At 48.5% G+C, this 17373-nt stretch overlaps 1 protein-coding gene across 1 annotated transcript; it reads left to right on the top strand.

The window, feature by feature from the left end:
- The first annotated feature begins 2246 nt into the window (after positions 1-2246).
- Positions 2247-6773, top strand: LOC119349138 (WD repeat-containing protein 55-like). The gene is made up of 15 exons (XM_037617151.1): positions 2247-2442; positions 2530-2562; positions 3080-3144; positions 3389-3476; positions 3568-3640; positions 3988-4094; positions 4474-4516; positions 4655-4711; positions 4814-4890; positions 5490-5535; positions 5618-5664; positions 5763-5836; positions 5915-5970; positions 6051-6321; positions 6422-6773. Exons 1-15 carry the CDS (start codon positions 2348-2350, stop codon positions 6493-6495), a joined length of 1206 nt encoding a protein of 401 aa, XP_037473048.1. The 5' UTR covers positions 2247-2347; the 3' UTR covers positions 6496-6773.
- Positions 6774-17373: the final 10600 nt, after the last annotated feature.

The following is a 17373-nucleotide window of genomic DNA, read 5'->3' as shown; positions in this document are numbered from 1 at the left end:
ATGTGAAATTTTCAAATCTGTAAACATTTTGTCGAAAATTATGAACTTTTTTTCTCCAAATCATGAACTATTTTTCAAGTCCACGAAACACGCGAACTCTTTCCAAATTCATGAACTTTTTCTGTACTCGTGTAGTTTTGTAAGTTTGTGATTTTTTTTTCAAATTCGTGGAACACGTGAGTTTTTTTCAAATTCATGATTTTTTTAACTCGTTAACTTTTTCGAGTTCATGAACTTTTTATTAATCCACGACTTTTTTAAATCATGTGAACTTTTTTTGGACCCATTAAGTTTTTTCAAATCCATGATTTTTTTAATCCCACGACTTTTTAACTCGTGAAATTTTTTCAAGTTCATGAACTTTATTAAAGCCATGTTTTAAATTTGTGAACATTTTTTGTTCTTTTTAAAACATAACATTTCCCTCAAAAAGTCAACAGTCAAGCGGTCAACGATGGAGCGGTCAACCACCACTAGTGAACCGGGAAAATCAGGCGCCCCTATTCCTTTTTTAGACAAACTGGGTGTCCCAATCCAGGGTTGCCTGCTTTCGTGGGCTGCCCATGAGGGGCTGTTGGTGAGCGCCGGTTCCCCTACCTGGTGCTTAAGGCGCTAGGGAGGAGGTCTGGGGTTTCGTCGACAAGGTCGAAGGTGGAGAAGACATACACCGGTCGTTTATGTGTTGTCGTTGTGCCTAGGGCAGTTCGGGATGGGGAAATTGTCATTGACTGCTAAGATTAAAACGTATACATGTGGGTCCTCTCAGCTGCACCCTATGATCGCGCGCACAATGATCTCAGCTGCACCGTTCGGGAGGAGATTGTGTGGTTTTGTCTCTTTGTTTGTTGTTTTATACTGTAAGACATTGATCTGTATATTATACAATTTCTCAATTTAGATGGAACAAGCACATGTGCATGATATCAGTTTTGTCGTCACTATTTTGCATTAGGCATGATGCGCTAACTTAATTTATCATCAATTGCACATGTCTAATTATGAACATTGATACATCTATTTTGCATCATGTTTTTTCTACTGTTATTTATATTATTTTAAAACTATATTTCACTTTTAGGTGCCATTCTAATGTCTTTTCTCTCCTAAATTGCAAGTTTTATCACAAGAGGGAGACTGCCGGCAACTGAAATTCTGGATCTGAAAAGAACTACAATAGAGATAGCTATTCTCCGAAGCTCCAAATGACCTGAAATTTTATGGAGATTTATTTTAAAAAATATAAAAAATACTGAAAGAAGAATCATCAGGAAGGGACCCAGTAGTGAGCCAGAAGTTTAAGTGGCGCGCCCACCCCCTGGGGCGCGCCACTTGAGCTTGGGGGGCCACCAGCAGGCCTCCGTGGCGCATCTTATCCTGTATGAAGCCATTTGCCCCTTCTGCTCCCGATGCGGTGTCAGATCCGTGCATCCCAGTGCTGGTGAAGCGCCTCCGCATTCAGGTGCATGCTGGGTGGACCCTGGGTCGTCGTCTGCCCTCCCTGTGTAGGCTCGACGGACGCCCTCGCGTTAGGTGCAGGTCTACACCACTCTTGATCTAGTTTCCCAGATCTCGTGTTGTGGTCTTTGGGGCCACCGGGCCTGGTGCGGTTCACATTTGTGGTGTTCCTGCTGACGTGTGTGGGGTGGTGGTGACCGGTGGCAATGATGCAGCAAATAGGTTGATCTCCAAGCTTCTATCGGCACTGCGGGCGCTCTGATTTGGTCTCCTGTGGGCATGTGTGGGGCGTGTCAGTGCACCTGATGTTTGGTTTTGCCCAAAACCATGGTGGTTCTTGGCTGAATCCGTTGCCCTAACACGTGCACTCAGCCTGGTTATCTTCGAGACGGGCTGCTCGGGCCTCCAACGGGCCATAACAACTAGGAGCAGCTTACTTGTCATGTCCGAGCTCATGAACTAGCGGCAAATTGTAGGCGTGGTGTGCATGGTGACCAGCATGTGGGGTTGGCTGATCTCCCAAACACTGTAACTGAAGCTGTGACCGCCTGGCAGGTGTTCCAGTTTTTTTTTTATATGCAAAAGGTGTCCCAGTTTTTTTTTTTGAGGAAAAAAAAGGTGTCCCAGTTAAAAAATCAAAAAAGGAAAGAAAAAAAGAGGGGAACCAATAAGGCTTTCGGGCCATCTTTTTCCATTCAGCTAACCAGGCCGTCAAGGTGAATCCATTCCAGCCCGGAGCCCATTTATGAGTGCCCGAGTGGCCGAGTCCGACCCAGCCACGACACCTCCACGCGATTTCACCCGACGGCCCTAGCCAGGCTCCTAAACCTCCTCCGCTCTTCTCCCCCAGCCGCTTTGCCGCCGCCCGCCGCCCGCCGTCCCGCCGCCCGCGATGGAGGCCCTCCACGAGGAGATGCCCTTCGACCTCTCCTTCCACCCCTCCGTGCCCCTCGTCGCCACCTCCCTCATCACCGGCGAGCTCCACATGTGCGCGCCGCCTCCAGCGCCCTCAGTAATTTCTCGCTCCCCCTTCCGAGGTGGTAACCGGTTTCTAATTTCCGCTGCCCCTCGCAGGTTCCGCTACGCCGACGGTTTGCCGCTGGAGAGGTACTCGCGGTGGCCCCTGCTCCTCGTGCTTGGTTAATTTCGTATTGCGTTGCTAGCTGCTGTTGTTTCACAGTACCGCCACTATCACTGCTTCCGGTCTGAGATTGCTAGTTGCTGTTCTTGCTTACTTACGTTTGGAGCCGTAGAGGTTTCATTTGTTGTATGCTGATTGCACGAGGTGGATAAGCTCATGTGGTTAATGCAGAGTTCGTGCAGGGTTCAACTCTGTTTGGTCGTTTTTCGCATAATTAAATTCCCCTGCCTGGTTTTGCAACCCTTGATGGTATGTTTAGCAAAGCTTGATTTGTGGGGGCCGTGCGGGCATTTGGGTTGAATGGGTGTATGCGAGTTCAAAATTTAAGTGCCTCACTGACTCTGTGACTAATGGTGTATACACTTCTGTTTGTGGGTATGCTTTCTGTTTGATGCTGGAGCTGTCTTTGTGTTATTACAATTATTATGTAGTTTTCATATCGACAGAAATTGATGAAAACTTCTCTTGTTATGTTTTTATAAGGTTGTTCGTGGCAAAACCTCACAAGGAGTCATGTAGGGCTGTTCGTTTTGTGGACTCAGGAACTGGTAATAACTCCCTTATCGATGCCAGTACTTCCCAGCTTGCCAATCAACTGCCCTGCATTTTATCTGTGATTTTGATATTTCACCAGCTGTTTTATTTGCTTAAGCATGGTGCTAAAACATTAGTAGCTTTATGCTGGCATTGGCAATCACAATTCACAAACCATATTTGAGGGTAACACACCTCCGATCATCTTGTTAGATACTCTAACCAGGTCCTGTCGGTTGATGTTGTGGCTTGTTGCAGCGATTCTGACGGGATCTGCTGATATGTCGATTGTCGCTTCTGATGTAGAAACAGGCAAAGTCATTGCCCGTTTGGATAATGCACATGAGTAAGTTTTTGTCAGTTATCAGTGCTGCTATTGATTTTATTGTGGAACTAAATATCTATGCCTCATTTCATATTCTTGTTGATATTTTCAGTGACGCCATAAACCGCCTTGTGTGTCTTACTGAAACTACAGTTGCTTCAGGCGATGATGACGGTTACATTAAGGTATTTAATATTCTATCGGTTCGATTGCCTCCAGCTGTATCGCTTTCAAACGTAGGCCAGTTTGAGCGTTGATTATTACCTGTACATTTATGGGAGTACAAAATATAATTACATCCCAGCTTATTTATCCATGCAGACCTGATCTAAGTACCTAATCGTCCATGCTTGGTTGATAATAATCATAATAGCTATCATTTAATGACCACTTGCATATGTTTTGGACTGGCACAGCTACACTTACAAGCCGACACTTGATAGTTTTTCCATGTTTCTAGCTCTTATCTTTTTCAATAGTAGTAACACAATCTCTTTGATACAATCAGTTTAAAATACTTCTTCAATTTTAGGTGTGGGATACTCGGCAACGATCTTGCTGCAACACTTTTCACCGCCATGAAGATTACATATCAGATATGACCTATGTAGCTGGCTCAAATCAAATATTGGCTACAAGGTACTTAATTTGCATTCCTGCAATTTTATTGCTGTACCAGTGTTATATAGTTGAGCATTATTTCATAGGAATGAGTGGCCTATTTGTATGCAAGCACAAACTTCGTGTTTCCATGGCAACGAGGTCTACCAATCTCTCTTTCTCATAGACCATTTGGCATCATGGAGAGGCCACAACCATTTCACTACTTCGTTTAGATCACTGATGCAGAACAACACTGTTATTTAGTACATGAATGATGATATATGTATGAGGCCAGTGTTTTGTGAATCCTTGAAGTTCCATTTTTTGGGCAGTTCTACCTGTTCAAAGTTTTGGGTTTTTTTTTTTGCCTTGGCATTATGGTAATCAATGTTAAAATTTATCTTGTTATTTGCAGTGGTGATGGAACTTTATCTGTGAACAATCTCCGGGGTAACAGAGTGAGTTGCCTTTCCAATACATCAAATCTCATCCCTGTGTATTATATAAACCCTTACTCTATGTTTGCTTTTAAGAACATCCACACTATGAGTTACCTCCAATCTTAATAACCATGGTCATGCCTAATCTGCTAATAGGTAAAGTCACAATCTGAATTTTCAGAAGACGAACTCCTATCTTTGGTGGTAATGAAGGTGATTGCCTTTGTTTAATAACTTTCACTTATTCACAGCTTCACACCCTTCATCTATAATTTCATGGTTACTGAACAAAACTTTATTCTTTGCAATTGTCAGAATGGCCAAAAAGTTGTTTGTGGAACTCCAAGTGGAGCTCTGTTGTTGTATTCGTGGGGACATTTTAAGGACTGCAGGTAAATGTGTTTTCATGACTGCACCAGGAGCAGAAATATAATGCATCCTTTGATTTACGTCATCTACTGTAATTTATTTATCGAGTGGTCACTATTGTAAAATGTAAAGAAAGATGTACCCAATAGCTATCCACCTACCATGGATTATGTTCCAAAGGGCACCCATGAAAACACTCCTTATTTTCTCTAGTTCTCTGTTTTCATTTTAAATGCTAGCCATACAACTGCTCTTATCCTTTTTAGTTGTATATGTAGCTGTATCCTCTGTAATGTACATTAGTAAACATTATGTTTGTCAGTGATATTTCTCTTTTCTCATGGTTAAACAATAACATTAGCCATTTTTTGGTAAATATCAGGCTTTATTCAGTATTATCTCACATGTACGTAATTCCTACAATGTTATTGTCTGTTAAGGCTCATGTTGCTTTATTATCACCGATAAGGCGAGAAGAATCTTCACATGTGATAAGCAGAGTAATTTGAACATGTTACAGCTTAAACCAGTTTGCCTCTTTCAATTTCTGTGATGGTAGACCAAGTAAGTCTGCAATTGGTTTTGTCTGTAGTTGTGTACTAACATATACTTTTGTGGCTAGTGACCGTTTTCTGGGGCACGCGCAGTCTGTTGATAACTTGCTGAAGGTTAGAATGAATGCCTTTTTGTATTTCTGCCTTCTTTTACTCTGTCTAATCATCATTTAATATAGTGTATTTGGTGTTTTAGCTGGATGAAGAAACTCTGATATCTGCTGCAGCAGATGGTGTGATCAGGTTTGAAATTTATCATGGCGCCTTTATGACCTACTTCTGTCGCCTGTTTAGTATTATTCATTATTTTATCATGCCCTCCATATTCTTGTCGCATTCAGGTTAGTGGGTATCTTACCGAATCAGATAATACAGCCGCTAGCTGAGCATTCAGAATTTCCAATTGAGGCGCTTGGTACGTTCACTCCGTCATTTCTCGGTAAAAGTTACTCCAGGAAGTGCCAAGTTCTCAACTAGTATCTCTGTTCCGCAGGTTTCTCGCACGATAGGAAGTATCTGGGCAGCATTTCACATGACAAAATGATAAAGGTGACCCCTCCCCCCTCAGCCCTTCCCCAGTATCCATGTAGTACTAGCAGTGATCTAACCAGGCACCCTGTTTTCTGCAGCTCTGGGACATGGAAGAACTCCTGGGCGGTCCACAGTTAAATCACCAGAACGACATGCCCGAAGCCAACGCCGCCGTCCATCACGACGAGTTGCCTGAAGCCAACGCGGCCGTCCACCACGACGAGTTGCCTGAAGCCAACGTAGTCGCTGGTCACCACGACGAGTTGCCTGCAGCCAACGCGGCCGCTGTCAACCCCAACCAGCCGGCTGAAGCTGACAGCGACAACGACGACGGGATGGACGTGGACATGGAGCCAAGCTCTTCCAACGGTAAGACCTATGCCTGCCTTGCATCGAAGCAACCAATGCGCCGTTGCTATTTAGGGTCTCTGATAATGGTTGCCCTTGCTTGTGCCGTCGTGTGGGACAGTGTCGAGGAGCAAGAAGAAAGGCAAGGGCAAGAGGCTGGACGGGTTCGCGCCGGACTTCTTTGCAGATCTGTAGCCTGCCCAGGCGAGGGCAGGAGGGCCGCCCTTGAGATGTTTGACGTGCCAAGGAGCAGTTTTGATGTTGTCTCGTCAGTATATCGGGTTGTAGGAGGAATGTTTTAGTTTATTTATAGGCGTGAGGTGTGTGGACTTGGCTATCATAGTAACGTGTATTTCCGGGCCGGCTGCAAATGGCCCCCTGAAGTGAAGCAATACGTGCAGTAGCAGTATCCTTTATTGTCGCAACGAGTTGCCCCTGCCTTGTTTTCTGGCTGTTTTATCTTTTGCCGTTTACGTGCGTGCGTGCGTGCCATTGTATCTTATTCAGTTTATTCTGGCTTGTTTTGTCTCGGGTTCTCAGGCAAAGTACGAACGAGGAAACCAGCTTGCACGCGTAGCTTTCGCAAAGTCACGGTGTGGCTAGCATAAGCGGCAAAGATAGTCTACGATATGTGCGTAGCCGGCCGCAGGTTGGCCTGTCCCGCTTTAAAGAAAGAGCTAGTACGTACTTTGCGTGCCCTCACGCGTCAGTCGGTTTCATACGAGCCCATGCCGCACTGTTCCCTCGTGCAGCCCCACCAACGAACAGTGACGGCCCGACCTGTGCCGGGTGCGACGGTGAACGCCGTCCTAGTCACTCCAATGTGACGGCACTCCTGGACAAAGCTCTGTGGAAGGTGAAGGTACCTTTCGACTAGGTGGTCCAAGGATATAGTTGTAATTTTTATCACCTGTGTTTCTTTGTACTATCACTAGCAAAGAGGTTCGGGCGTTGCAACGAGAGAAAAAAAGGTACCATGTTTTTTATTTATATAAAAGAAAATCCGAGAATTTTTAGCTACGGCGCAAACAAAGATGGTCTTAACCTATAAAAATGCAGTTTAAGATTCTACAGGTGTTCTATTTCAACACGGCTTGCATTTAGATTTAATCCGTATAAAGAAACGGGCAAGTGATCATGCATTTATTCATGTCATGTTTGGAATGGGGTGTTGTTACGGTCGAGTAAAGAAAAAGACAAAAACAAATGATGACACATTAGCACACTACGAGACATGTGTGCATCAATGACAGTTTTCAGTTTAAGAATCACCAACTTAGGGCAATTCTTGAACACTTCTCTTCACATGCATATTTCTTAAATGGTAAAGGCTTGCAGCCGGTGCGCTGGTTGAGTTTTCGGCCTGTCGCACCGCGCTTGCTCGCTCGTTGTCTTCTACACGCAAGCCACGTGTCCTAGTTGGGCCCATGCGCTGCCCCCGCCAGCAAAACCTTATCTGTTCAGAGGCGATCTTGTCCACTTGTTTCTCCTCGCAACGACGCCTCTTTCTTCTTCCACCAACACACCACACACCATGACTCATGCTATTCCTTCTCGGATCCCTGCGCTGCAAGCGGCACTCGACAGCTGCGACGGAGGCCTGGCCGACTAGCCGGCGCTCGGGGGTGACTCCGCGACGACGCACAGCTGCGTTCCTCGCACGTTTCGCTACGAAGGCAAGCGATGTCGGTGAGGAGCTGGATGGGGATAAGCGCCAGGGGCCCATGGTGGTTTTACGGGGTGATGTGGGGCGGAGGGGTGTTACAACCGATGGTAGAGGGAGCTGCAATCATGGTTTGATGATGCTGGAGCCAGCGGCCACCGCCGGCGGTGGAGCTGCAACCGGCCACAGGAAAGCTACAACCAGCTGCAGCCTTTTTTTCGAGGGCGGAGCTGCCACCGGCGAAGGGAGGAGCTACAACCACACCCCAAAATGCTGGAACCGTTCTGCGTGAATGCTACAACCATGGCCTAATTTTGCTGGAACCACTTGTATGCTACATCCATGGCCCAATTTTTGAATTTTTGCTACCAATGGCGTTTTGGTTTGCTGGAACCATCTTCAATTTTTGCTACCACCGGTGTTTCGGTTTGCCGGAACATCACCTAATTTTGCATTTTTTGCTTCCATCGTTTTGGTTTTGTTGGGAATTTTGCTGGAACCAGATTAAATTGTTGCTGGACCCGGCTGTTTTTGTGAATTTTTGTGTTGGAACCGGCATCGGCAGGAGCTGGAACCGATATCTGCAGGAGCTACAACCGGCCAAGGGGTGTTTTGAAGCTGGAACGGTGGCAGCGACGTCGTGAACGGCGGCGGTGTCGCTGTGAACGGCAAGCGGAGAGGGGATGGTATTGGAACGGCGGCGGTGTCGCTTGTGAACCAGTGGTTGTGGGTGCTGGAACCAGCTTCGTCAGGGGCTGCAACAGTCATTATCGAAGCTGGAACCGCGAGGGAGGGTGAGGATGCAAGGGGGAAGGTGTTGCAAAACACGAGCGAGCTCGCCGATGGCGGAGGCGGTCGGCAAGCGCGTGCGCGTGAGGGGTGGCCAGTTGAGCGTGAGGGGAGGAGCGGGTGTCGGTGTCAAAATAGGCGGATCTCGGGTAGGGGGTCCCGAACTGTGCGTCTAAGATCGACGGTAACAGGAGGCGGGGGACACGATGTTTACCTAGGTTCGGGCCCTCTGTATGGAGGTAATACCCTACTTCCTGCTTGATTGATCTTGATGAATATGAGTATTACAAGAGTTGATCTACCACGAGATTGTAATGGCTAAAACCCTAGGAGTCTAGCCTATATGATTATGATTGTGATCCTGCCTCTACGGACTAAACCCTCCGGTTTATATAGACACCGGAGGGGACTAGGGTTGTACAAAGTCGGTTACAGAGAAAGGAATCTTTATTATCCAAACGCCAAGCTTGCCTTCCACGCCAAGGAGAGTCCCATCCAGACACGGGAGAGAGTCCTCGGTCTTGTATCTTCATAGCCCAACAGTCCGGCCCATGCTTCATAGTCCGGCTGTCCGAGCACCCCTTAATCTAGGACTCTCTCAGTAGCCCCTAAACCAGGCTTCAATAATGAGGTGTCCGGCACGCAGATTGTCTTCGGTATTGCAAGGCGGGTTCCTTCTCCGAATACTCCAAAATAGTCTTTGAACACAAGAATCGTGTCCGGCTCTGCAAAACAAATTCCACACACAACCATAGAGAGTATAATATTTCATGAGTCCAATCCGCTGACAACTTTTTGTAGCGTGACATCACGTTGTCGCCCGGCCATTATTTCGAACCGTTTTTTAGCCTGTCGCTCCATATTTTGAGATGCGGTTTTACTGGCACGTCTTGTCAATGCAGAGATCATGTCCCCTTACTATGAGATTCTCATCAATATGGGCGTGGGTAAACCCACCGTATCATTTGCATGGCCCTTGGGAATAAGCAGGTTTTTAGGGCAAGTGGGGAGGCGTTTGATATTCATTGCCTTTATAAAGGGATAAGGATTCACCCCTTTCACCCATGCCTTCTCTTTCTATGCTTCCCCTATTCTCGAGCTCCAGCGCCCAAGTTCTCACCTTTTCCACCCCAAAAGAGCACCCCAGCCATGTCTGGATCCGGAGTGCGTGGCAAGTGGATGGCCTCCTCCGTCAAGAAGAAGGACATTACGAAGCTCCGGGAAGCCGGGTATCTGGCGAAGGAAATCGCCCACCGGCTTCCGGCCAAGGGACAGATCATCCCCACTCCGGAGCCCCACGAGAGGGTAGTATTCATCTCTCACTTCGCCCGCGGGTTGGGAATTCCTCTCCACCCATTCGTCTGTGGACTCATGTTCTACTACGAGCTAGATTTCCATGATCTAGCCCCAAATTCTTTCCTCAACATCTCGGCATTCATTATCGTGTGCGAGGCCTTCCTCTGCATCCCACCCCACTTCGAATTATGGCTGAAGATCTTCAATGTGAAGCCAAAGGTGGTGGGCGGCCAACACGCAGAGTGTGGAGGCGCCATGGTGAGCAAGATGCTCAACGTCACATGGCCAATAGGTACCTTCGTGGAGACCGTCAAAGGGTGGCAACAACAATGGTTCTACGTCACAGAGCCGTGCAACACCACATGGGCCATGACTCCCGAATTCCGGTCCGGACCCCCAATGCGGCTCACCTCCTGGCCAGAGAAGGGCCTGGATTGGTCTTCGTCGGACGAGCTGACAGCGCTTCAGACGTGCATCAAGAGCAGTGGACAAGAACATCAAGCTTGTCACCGTGATCCAGGTGATGCTCGTTCGCCGGATCCTTCTATGCCAAAGCCGGACTTGCCATTTGTGGGAGTTCGATCCGGCCAAGCACCAGACCCTGCTGCAGTTCTTCGACACTATGCATGAAGACATTTGGAAGGTGTTTTTCAAGTCCAGCAAGACGTGGCCAGACACGGCCGAGGACCGTGGGCACGACTTGGCCCATCCCGCTAGTTTGGTAAGTTTTTCATGTTTTCAAGGTATATCTTTTACTTGCATATTCAAGGAAGAAGCCTAAGCTTCCCTACTGATCCTCTCAGGGCTGGACAAAGAAGGCGGAGCAGATTCACTGTCCGGCTCCGCTGCCCGAAGACCGAGCAATTCTTCTTCTGATGAAGATGCTGGTCCCGGCGCCCTATCAAGCGTCGGAGAAGAAGGCCAAGAAGAAGACCAAGGAGACCAAAAGCGGTCTCCGTCCCAAGGTTGCTTCGGACATGACGTCTGAAGACACCAAGACTCACTCCTCCGCCTCCGGAGACGAAGAGGAGGAGGAAAGCAACTCTCCCCCTGAGGGAGGAAGGAAGAAGAGGGCGGCGTCCACAAATCTGCAGGCAGAGGCGTCCAAAAGGGGGAAAGGTTCCCTCGCGGTAAATCCGCGTGGGACATCGACAACAGCCCAGAGCGGCACCCCCGAGACAAGCCCCTGGCCGAATCATGAGTACTCAAAAACCCAGACACATTCATATATCCGACCTCTCTACTTCATAGTCTTAATTATGTTAAATCCTGCGTTTGCAGTCCGGTTCGGTCGGACCTCGAGCGGTCCTCGTCTTCGGGGGGTTCGCTGGACGCGAAGGCAATGGACAGTGGGTCCCTTCTAGCGGCCTCCTCTCCCAAGGCCATGGATGACACCAAAGTGTTGTCCCAAAGGATCCCAGGCCAGGAAGAAACGCAGGAGGCCGTCAAGGCGGTGTTGGAGGGTGAAACCTCAGCCGCCGGACATACGGGGGAGCAAATCCCGATGGATACTGGCAGTGGGGGCCATATCCAATTCGGCCCCCAGCCGAATACAATTCCGGAGACCTATACGGCTCAGGAATCAGGCCAACAACCCTTCTCAAAAGAAGAAGGTGCACCTATTCCACTGATGACCTCTGTCCACCCAGAGGCACCGGACAATTTGCTGGAAGCGCCGCAAGGCGCTTCCATTGTTGCGGAACACTGTACCCTTATGGGTACGGTGATTGAGAGGATTCGGTCCGCGAAGAGTGGACTGACCGAAGCCTGCACAAGCCTTCTAGTAGGCTTTGAGGTAAGACACGCAATTATGTAAAAAGAATGTCACAGTATAGACAGTAGCCCCTGAGACACTGTCCGGTGTTCGAAAAGAAAAGCCGGACAGAGGATCAATTTTTTTCATAGGAGACTAACCAGAATGAGTCTATGTGAACAAGCAAGCATCTTCACTAGCTGCAACCTCGCATACTGTTGAGGTTTCTGGACTGAAGCAGAGTCTGGAGCAGGACGAGGAAGAGCTCGGCCGCGTGAAGAAATAGCTGGAAGACAATCAAGGTATGCAATAACCTTGTCTATATTTAAGAAGAATGAATGATTTGTGCTGAAAGAAATGCCATGATATTTATTAGGAGCGGTGTCCGAGGTGGAAACCCTCAAGAAGTCGCTGGCCGAGGCTGAGGAGAGAGCGGCCAAGGAACAAGCCGCTCGTGAAAAGCATGAGGCCAGGGTTGCTGAGGTCCAGCAGGAGCTCCACGACACCGTGAAGAAATGCGAGTCCTTGGAGCGCAACATTGTGGATCAAGAATCCGAGCTTGCTAAGGCCCGCCAAAGCGCACAAGATGCCCGGGTTGAAGCCCAGGGCGCCCTCCAAGAAATCCAGGAGGCCAGAAAGATCGCGGCGGGTAAGGCCTTTATTATGAAAAGCAAATATGTGAAGAAAAGATTCCTCTTACTTTCCCAGCTTTGGAGTTCTCCAGGGGCGTTTGCGAATCTGCCGCACAGCGTTTCGGACGCTGCGGAATTCTTCCGAGCCGAAGAGGGGAGCTGCACGGAGAAACTGTTTTGGTCGCAATACCTTGCGCCAGAACATCTGGTGCCCTTTAGCGATCAGCTAAAGCAGCTGGTCGAACTGCATAGGGCGGCCGAACTAGCGATGAAGGATTTAATAATCTGGCTATGGCCTGCCAAAGCCATACCCAGCAGTTACTTTGGGCTCGTGAAGCGTCTGGTCAAAGCCCGCCCTCGGCTTGATGCCATCAAGCGGTCGGTCTACATCAAAGGCGCGTGAATGGCCTTCGCCCGAGTCAAGATACAGTGGGCGAAGATGGACGCTGTGAAGCTTGCGACCGAGGGACCGCCCACGGGCAAGGAGCACCGCACACCCGAGCGGTATTTTCAAGATGTCCTGAATGGATCCCGCATTGTAGCGGAGCAATGTACGAAGGATATTATCTTTGAGTGAATACATTCATGTTATCCTGTCATGTACTATGAAATAGAATCGTTATGTAATATAATGTCTGTTATTTAAAATTTTACCTCCTGTGTGACCATTTTTATTAAATCTGAGAGTTGGAAAGTCGTCGGCTTCCGCCCCCACGTAGGAAGTACGTGGGTGTTCGAGATAAATCTAAACACTCTTTACTCCAGAGTTTGGTACTTAAAGGAGGTGTTTTGCGCAACAAACCAGGCAATCGGACTATGTGGCTTTATCACCCTCACTTAGCCATAGGAGTTTGACAATAAAAAAACTTAGGCGCAACCCCTATTATTCGTAAGTCTGGACTTGGGGTACTGTAAACACCTGATCGGATAAAAACCGATTCATCGCATAATGCGGGAAAAAATCTCAAAAGATTTATAACCTCTCGAACAGCTGACCAGCTCATGCCGCATCATGATAGTCAATTTTTGGCTTTCTCTACTGAGGTGCTCATCTGGATGAACCAGGACACAATCACAATAGTTCTCCCTTTGCTACCCTAGCCAATATAGCGGAATGTAAGGTAGCAAGCACAAGAGCCGGGCAACCCAACTATTGACCAAAGACATGATTCGGAGCCAATGCATATAATGCTATAAGTTTGGGGTGCCGAACTGTACTGTAAAAGTGTTTGGACTTTGTTGTCGTATTATGGGGCGTAATGAAGCCCCTAGCGAATTAATGCGTACCAGAGTGTACGGTTGCAATCGATAAGAATAACAAAATATAAAAGAAAAATAGCAAGTTAATATCACATAAATTGAGCCGCAAACTGTTTTTATTGTAGTTTGATTAATACGTGAAAGCATATTTGTACAAATAGTGTGATAAACAATATGACTGTTTTAACCTGCCAAGACCAGAGGGAGCTGCGTGCGGGTCCCGAAGATAGGTAGAATGATCGTCGAAAAGAACATCCAAAGATTCCCTCACACGTCTGTACTGCTTCCCGCCTTGGTATGTATATCCGTCCCTTGATGGGTCTGACAATTAGGCCACCAGGAAAGGCCTGGAAAAAAGAAACCTAAAAAAAGTGAAAGTATGTGGATCCATAGGAGGTTGAGCCGTATTATGGATCACGATCTAGTTGTGCCTCCGTCCATGTCCATGGTATTTTGAGTGCATAGTTATGTACGCGCGGTACGAATGCTGCCATTTGGTTGGGACTGGGACGGAGGCCCATATTCTAATCAAGCTCTTGACGAGCTGGATTGTCCTGCTGCAGAGTAGTCCGGACTCGTTTGATGGTGTCCGGGGGTTTGGCCGCCGAATTAAAGTTCGGCTTAAAAAGGCCGCTCTGTGCTTCTGCTGCGAGGGCAGCGGTGTGCCCCTCGGTACGGAGAGAGCATTCTGTGTTTCCATTGACTGTTATAAGACTGCGTGGTCCAGGCATCTTGAGCTTGAGATAAGCATGGTGTGGCACTGCATTGAATCGAGCGAATGCGGTTTGTCCGAGCAGTACGTGATAGCTACTGCAGAAGGGGACGATATCAAAGATCAACTCTTCGCTTTGGAAGTTATTCGGGGATCCGAAGACCACTTCCAGTGTGATTGAGCCCGTACAACGGGCCTCTACACCTGGTATGACACCTTTAAAGGTGGTTCTTGTGGGCTTGATTCTTGAGGGATCAATACCCATTTTGCACACTGTATCCTGATAGAGAAGGTTTAGACTGCTGCCACCGTCCATGAGGACTCGTGTAAGATGGAATCCATTAATGATTGGGTCGAGGACCTGTGCGGCTGAACCGCCATGGCGGATACTGGTCGGATGGTCCCTGCGATCGAAGGTGATCGGGTAGGAAGACCATGGGTTGAATTTTGGGGCGACTGGCTCCGTCGCGTGGACGTCCCTGAGCGCGCGCTTGCGCTCCCTCTTAGGGATGTGGGTAGCATATATCATGTTCACCGTTTTAACTTGGGGGGAAGCTTCTTCTGACCCCTGTGTTCGGTGGTCGGGGCTCCTCGTCATCGTCCTTGCTTTGCGACCCCTTCTCCTTGTTCTCGGCACTTAACTTGCGGGCCTGTTAAAAAATCCAACACTCTCTATTGGTATGATTGGCTGGTTTATCAGGAGTGCCGTGGATTTGACATGGACGATCGAGTATGCGGTCCAAGTTGGACGGGCCCGGTTTGTTTCTTTTATATGGCTTATTCCGCTGACAAGACTTAGAGCCACTGAATCCGGCATTGACCGCCGTGTCCTCGGTGTTGTCACCGTTGCTTCAACGCTTGTGTCTGCTACATCAGGGCTGGCCATTGCTATTTCTGGCTTCAGAAGTGCTAGGTTCTCTTGAGTTGTTATTACTACGGGCTAGCCAGCTATCTTCGCCCCCACAGAAGCGGGTCATAAGCGTCATGAGGGCTGCCATGGACTTCGGCTTTTCTTGGCCGAGGTGTCGGGCAAGCCATTCATCACGGATGCTGTGTTTAAAGGCCGCCGAGGCTTCGGCATCTGGACAGTCGACGATCTGGTTCTTTTTAGTTAAGAACCTAGTCCAGAATTTCCTGGCTGACTCTCCGAGCTATTGAACTATGTGAATTAAGTCATCGTCATGTGGAGGTCGGACATATGTACCCTGGAAATTGTCAAGGAAGGCGTCTTCCAAGTCTTCCCAGCTGCCAATTGAGTTTTTGGGCAAACTGTTCAACTAGTGCCTAGCAGGTCCCTTGAGTTTTAGCGGGAGGTACTTTATGGCGTGGAGATCGTCACCGCAGGCCATATGAATATGGAGGAGAAAATCCTCAATCCATACCGCGGGGTCTGTTGTCCCATCATATGATTTGATGTTCACGGGTTTAAACCCTTCCGGGAATTCATGTTCCATTACTTCATCAGTGAAGCAGAGGGGGTGTGTGGCGCCTCTATATCGGGCCACGTCGCGATGTAGCTCGGATGGAGTTCGTCTATGGTGTTCGTCCCGGACATGGTTATACTTGTCATGTCCAGCCAGATGGCCATCTCGTGCGTCAAAGCACGCCCCCGCGATCGATAGATCGACCTGGTCTGACATGCTTTGTTCTCCAGGTTATGCCGCAGGTCATATGTGTATATCCTCGAGCTGTTTTGTTTCGGCGAGGTAGTGTGGGCTGGTGTTTGGTTTGAGTGGCCGCTTTGTCCCGGCCACGTGGTGGCCAGTCAGCCACATTATGCACTGGTATGACGGGCTCCTGCACCTCGTCATCGAATTGGGGTAACAATTTGCGCTTGAGGTAAATTTTGGTTGGGCGCTCGAGGCCGTATTCCTCGGCTGCCAGGACATTAGCCCATGTGTCATTGAGCACATCTTGGTCAGCTTGAAGCTGCTGCTGCTTATTTTTCAGGCTCCTTGCAGTGGCAATTAGCCGGCGCTTAAAGCGCTCCTGATTGACGGGCTCCTCAGGCAAGATAAAGTCTTCAATGCCGAGGCTTGCCTCATCCTTGGAGGGTGGGAGATAACTATTGTCCTCCGAGTCTTCGTTAACGGCCTGTTCATGAGGGCTGGCTCGCCCATCCTCCCATTCATCCTGTTCGGAAGTTGGCTCAACGAGGTCTTCGTTGTCTTCGACATCGTCCGGAGTATTAGTCTCCCTGTGCCGGTATTGCTGTTTTTTCCACAGCGTGGTTTAGAGCGGCGCTGCTGACATCGGCGCTTTGGCTGTATCTCAGGAGGCTTATCCACGACTAGATCCTTTTCATTGTCGCCGTTATTCTCTTTGGGTGCATCCACCATGTATACAACATATGAGGAGGTGGCTGTCCAGTGCCCTGTAAGCGGTGGTTTTGGTGCCTGCTCCTCTCTGACATCGTCGTCCATACCGTCGATGTCTTCGGAGTCATAATCGAGCATGTTGGTTAAGTCATTGACAGTGGCTATGAAGTGGGTGGTGGGTGGGAAGCGGAATTCTCCGTCGTCAGCCTCAAATCCAAACCGGATATAGTTCGAATGAGAGTCCCCTGATAAGGAAAGGGCCTTTAATGAGTTTAGCACATCACCTAAAGGTGAGTGCCGAAAGATGTCCGCGGAGCTGAACTCAATGATCGGCGCCTGATTGGGTTCGATGGGTGCGGATGCACGCGGTTCGGAACCTATGGCCGGACATGTATCAGAGGTTCCGGTGACACAGGCTCCGCTCGAGGTTGGATCTGTGTGCGGCTCCAACATCGCTGAGTCTGCGGATTCCGTGTCGGGGTTGAGCTTCCTGTCCTCGGACGATGCAATCTGCTCCGGATCCAGGGCCAAAGCAGTTACATGCGCTGTCTCCTGGGCATGGTCCGATGACAGATTTAGGTCATGTTCATCGTGGTGGCAGGGAGCGGCTGTCATGGGCTCGAATCCATCTAAGATCAAGTCTCCACGGA

Source organism: Triticum dicoccoides, chromosome 1B (assembly GCF_002162155.2).
Source record: "Triticum dicoccoides isolate Atlit2015 ecotype Zavitan chromosome 1B, WEW_v2.0, whole genome shotgun sequence".
Taxonomy (NCBI): domain Eukaryota; kingdom Viridiplantae; phylum Streptophyta; class Magnoliopsida; order Poales; family Poaceae; genus Triticum; species Triticum dicoccoides.
Note: the sequence above shows the minus strand (reverse complement) of the source record. Positions and strands in the feature narration are given on the sequence as shown.

What these genes read in the sequence shown, in the direction of transcription:
- LOC119349138 (XM_037617151.1), top strand. Translation starts at nt 2,348, where the DNA reads ATGGAGGCCCTCCACGAGGAGATGCCCTTCGACCTCTCCTTCCACCCC. An exon ending in ATGATGACGGTTACATTAAG is followed by an intron (nt 3,641 to 3,987) that starts GTATTTAATATT and finishes CTTCAATTTTAG; the next exon opens with GTGTGGGATACTCGGCAACG. An exon ending in CACATGACAAAATGATAAAG is followed by an intron (nt 5,971 to 6,050) that starts GTGACCCCTCCC and finishes TGTTTTCTGCAG; the next exon opens with CTCTGGGACATGGAAGAACT.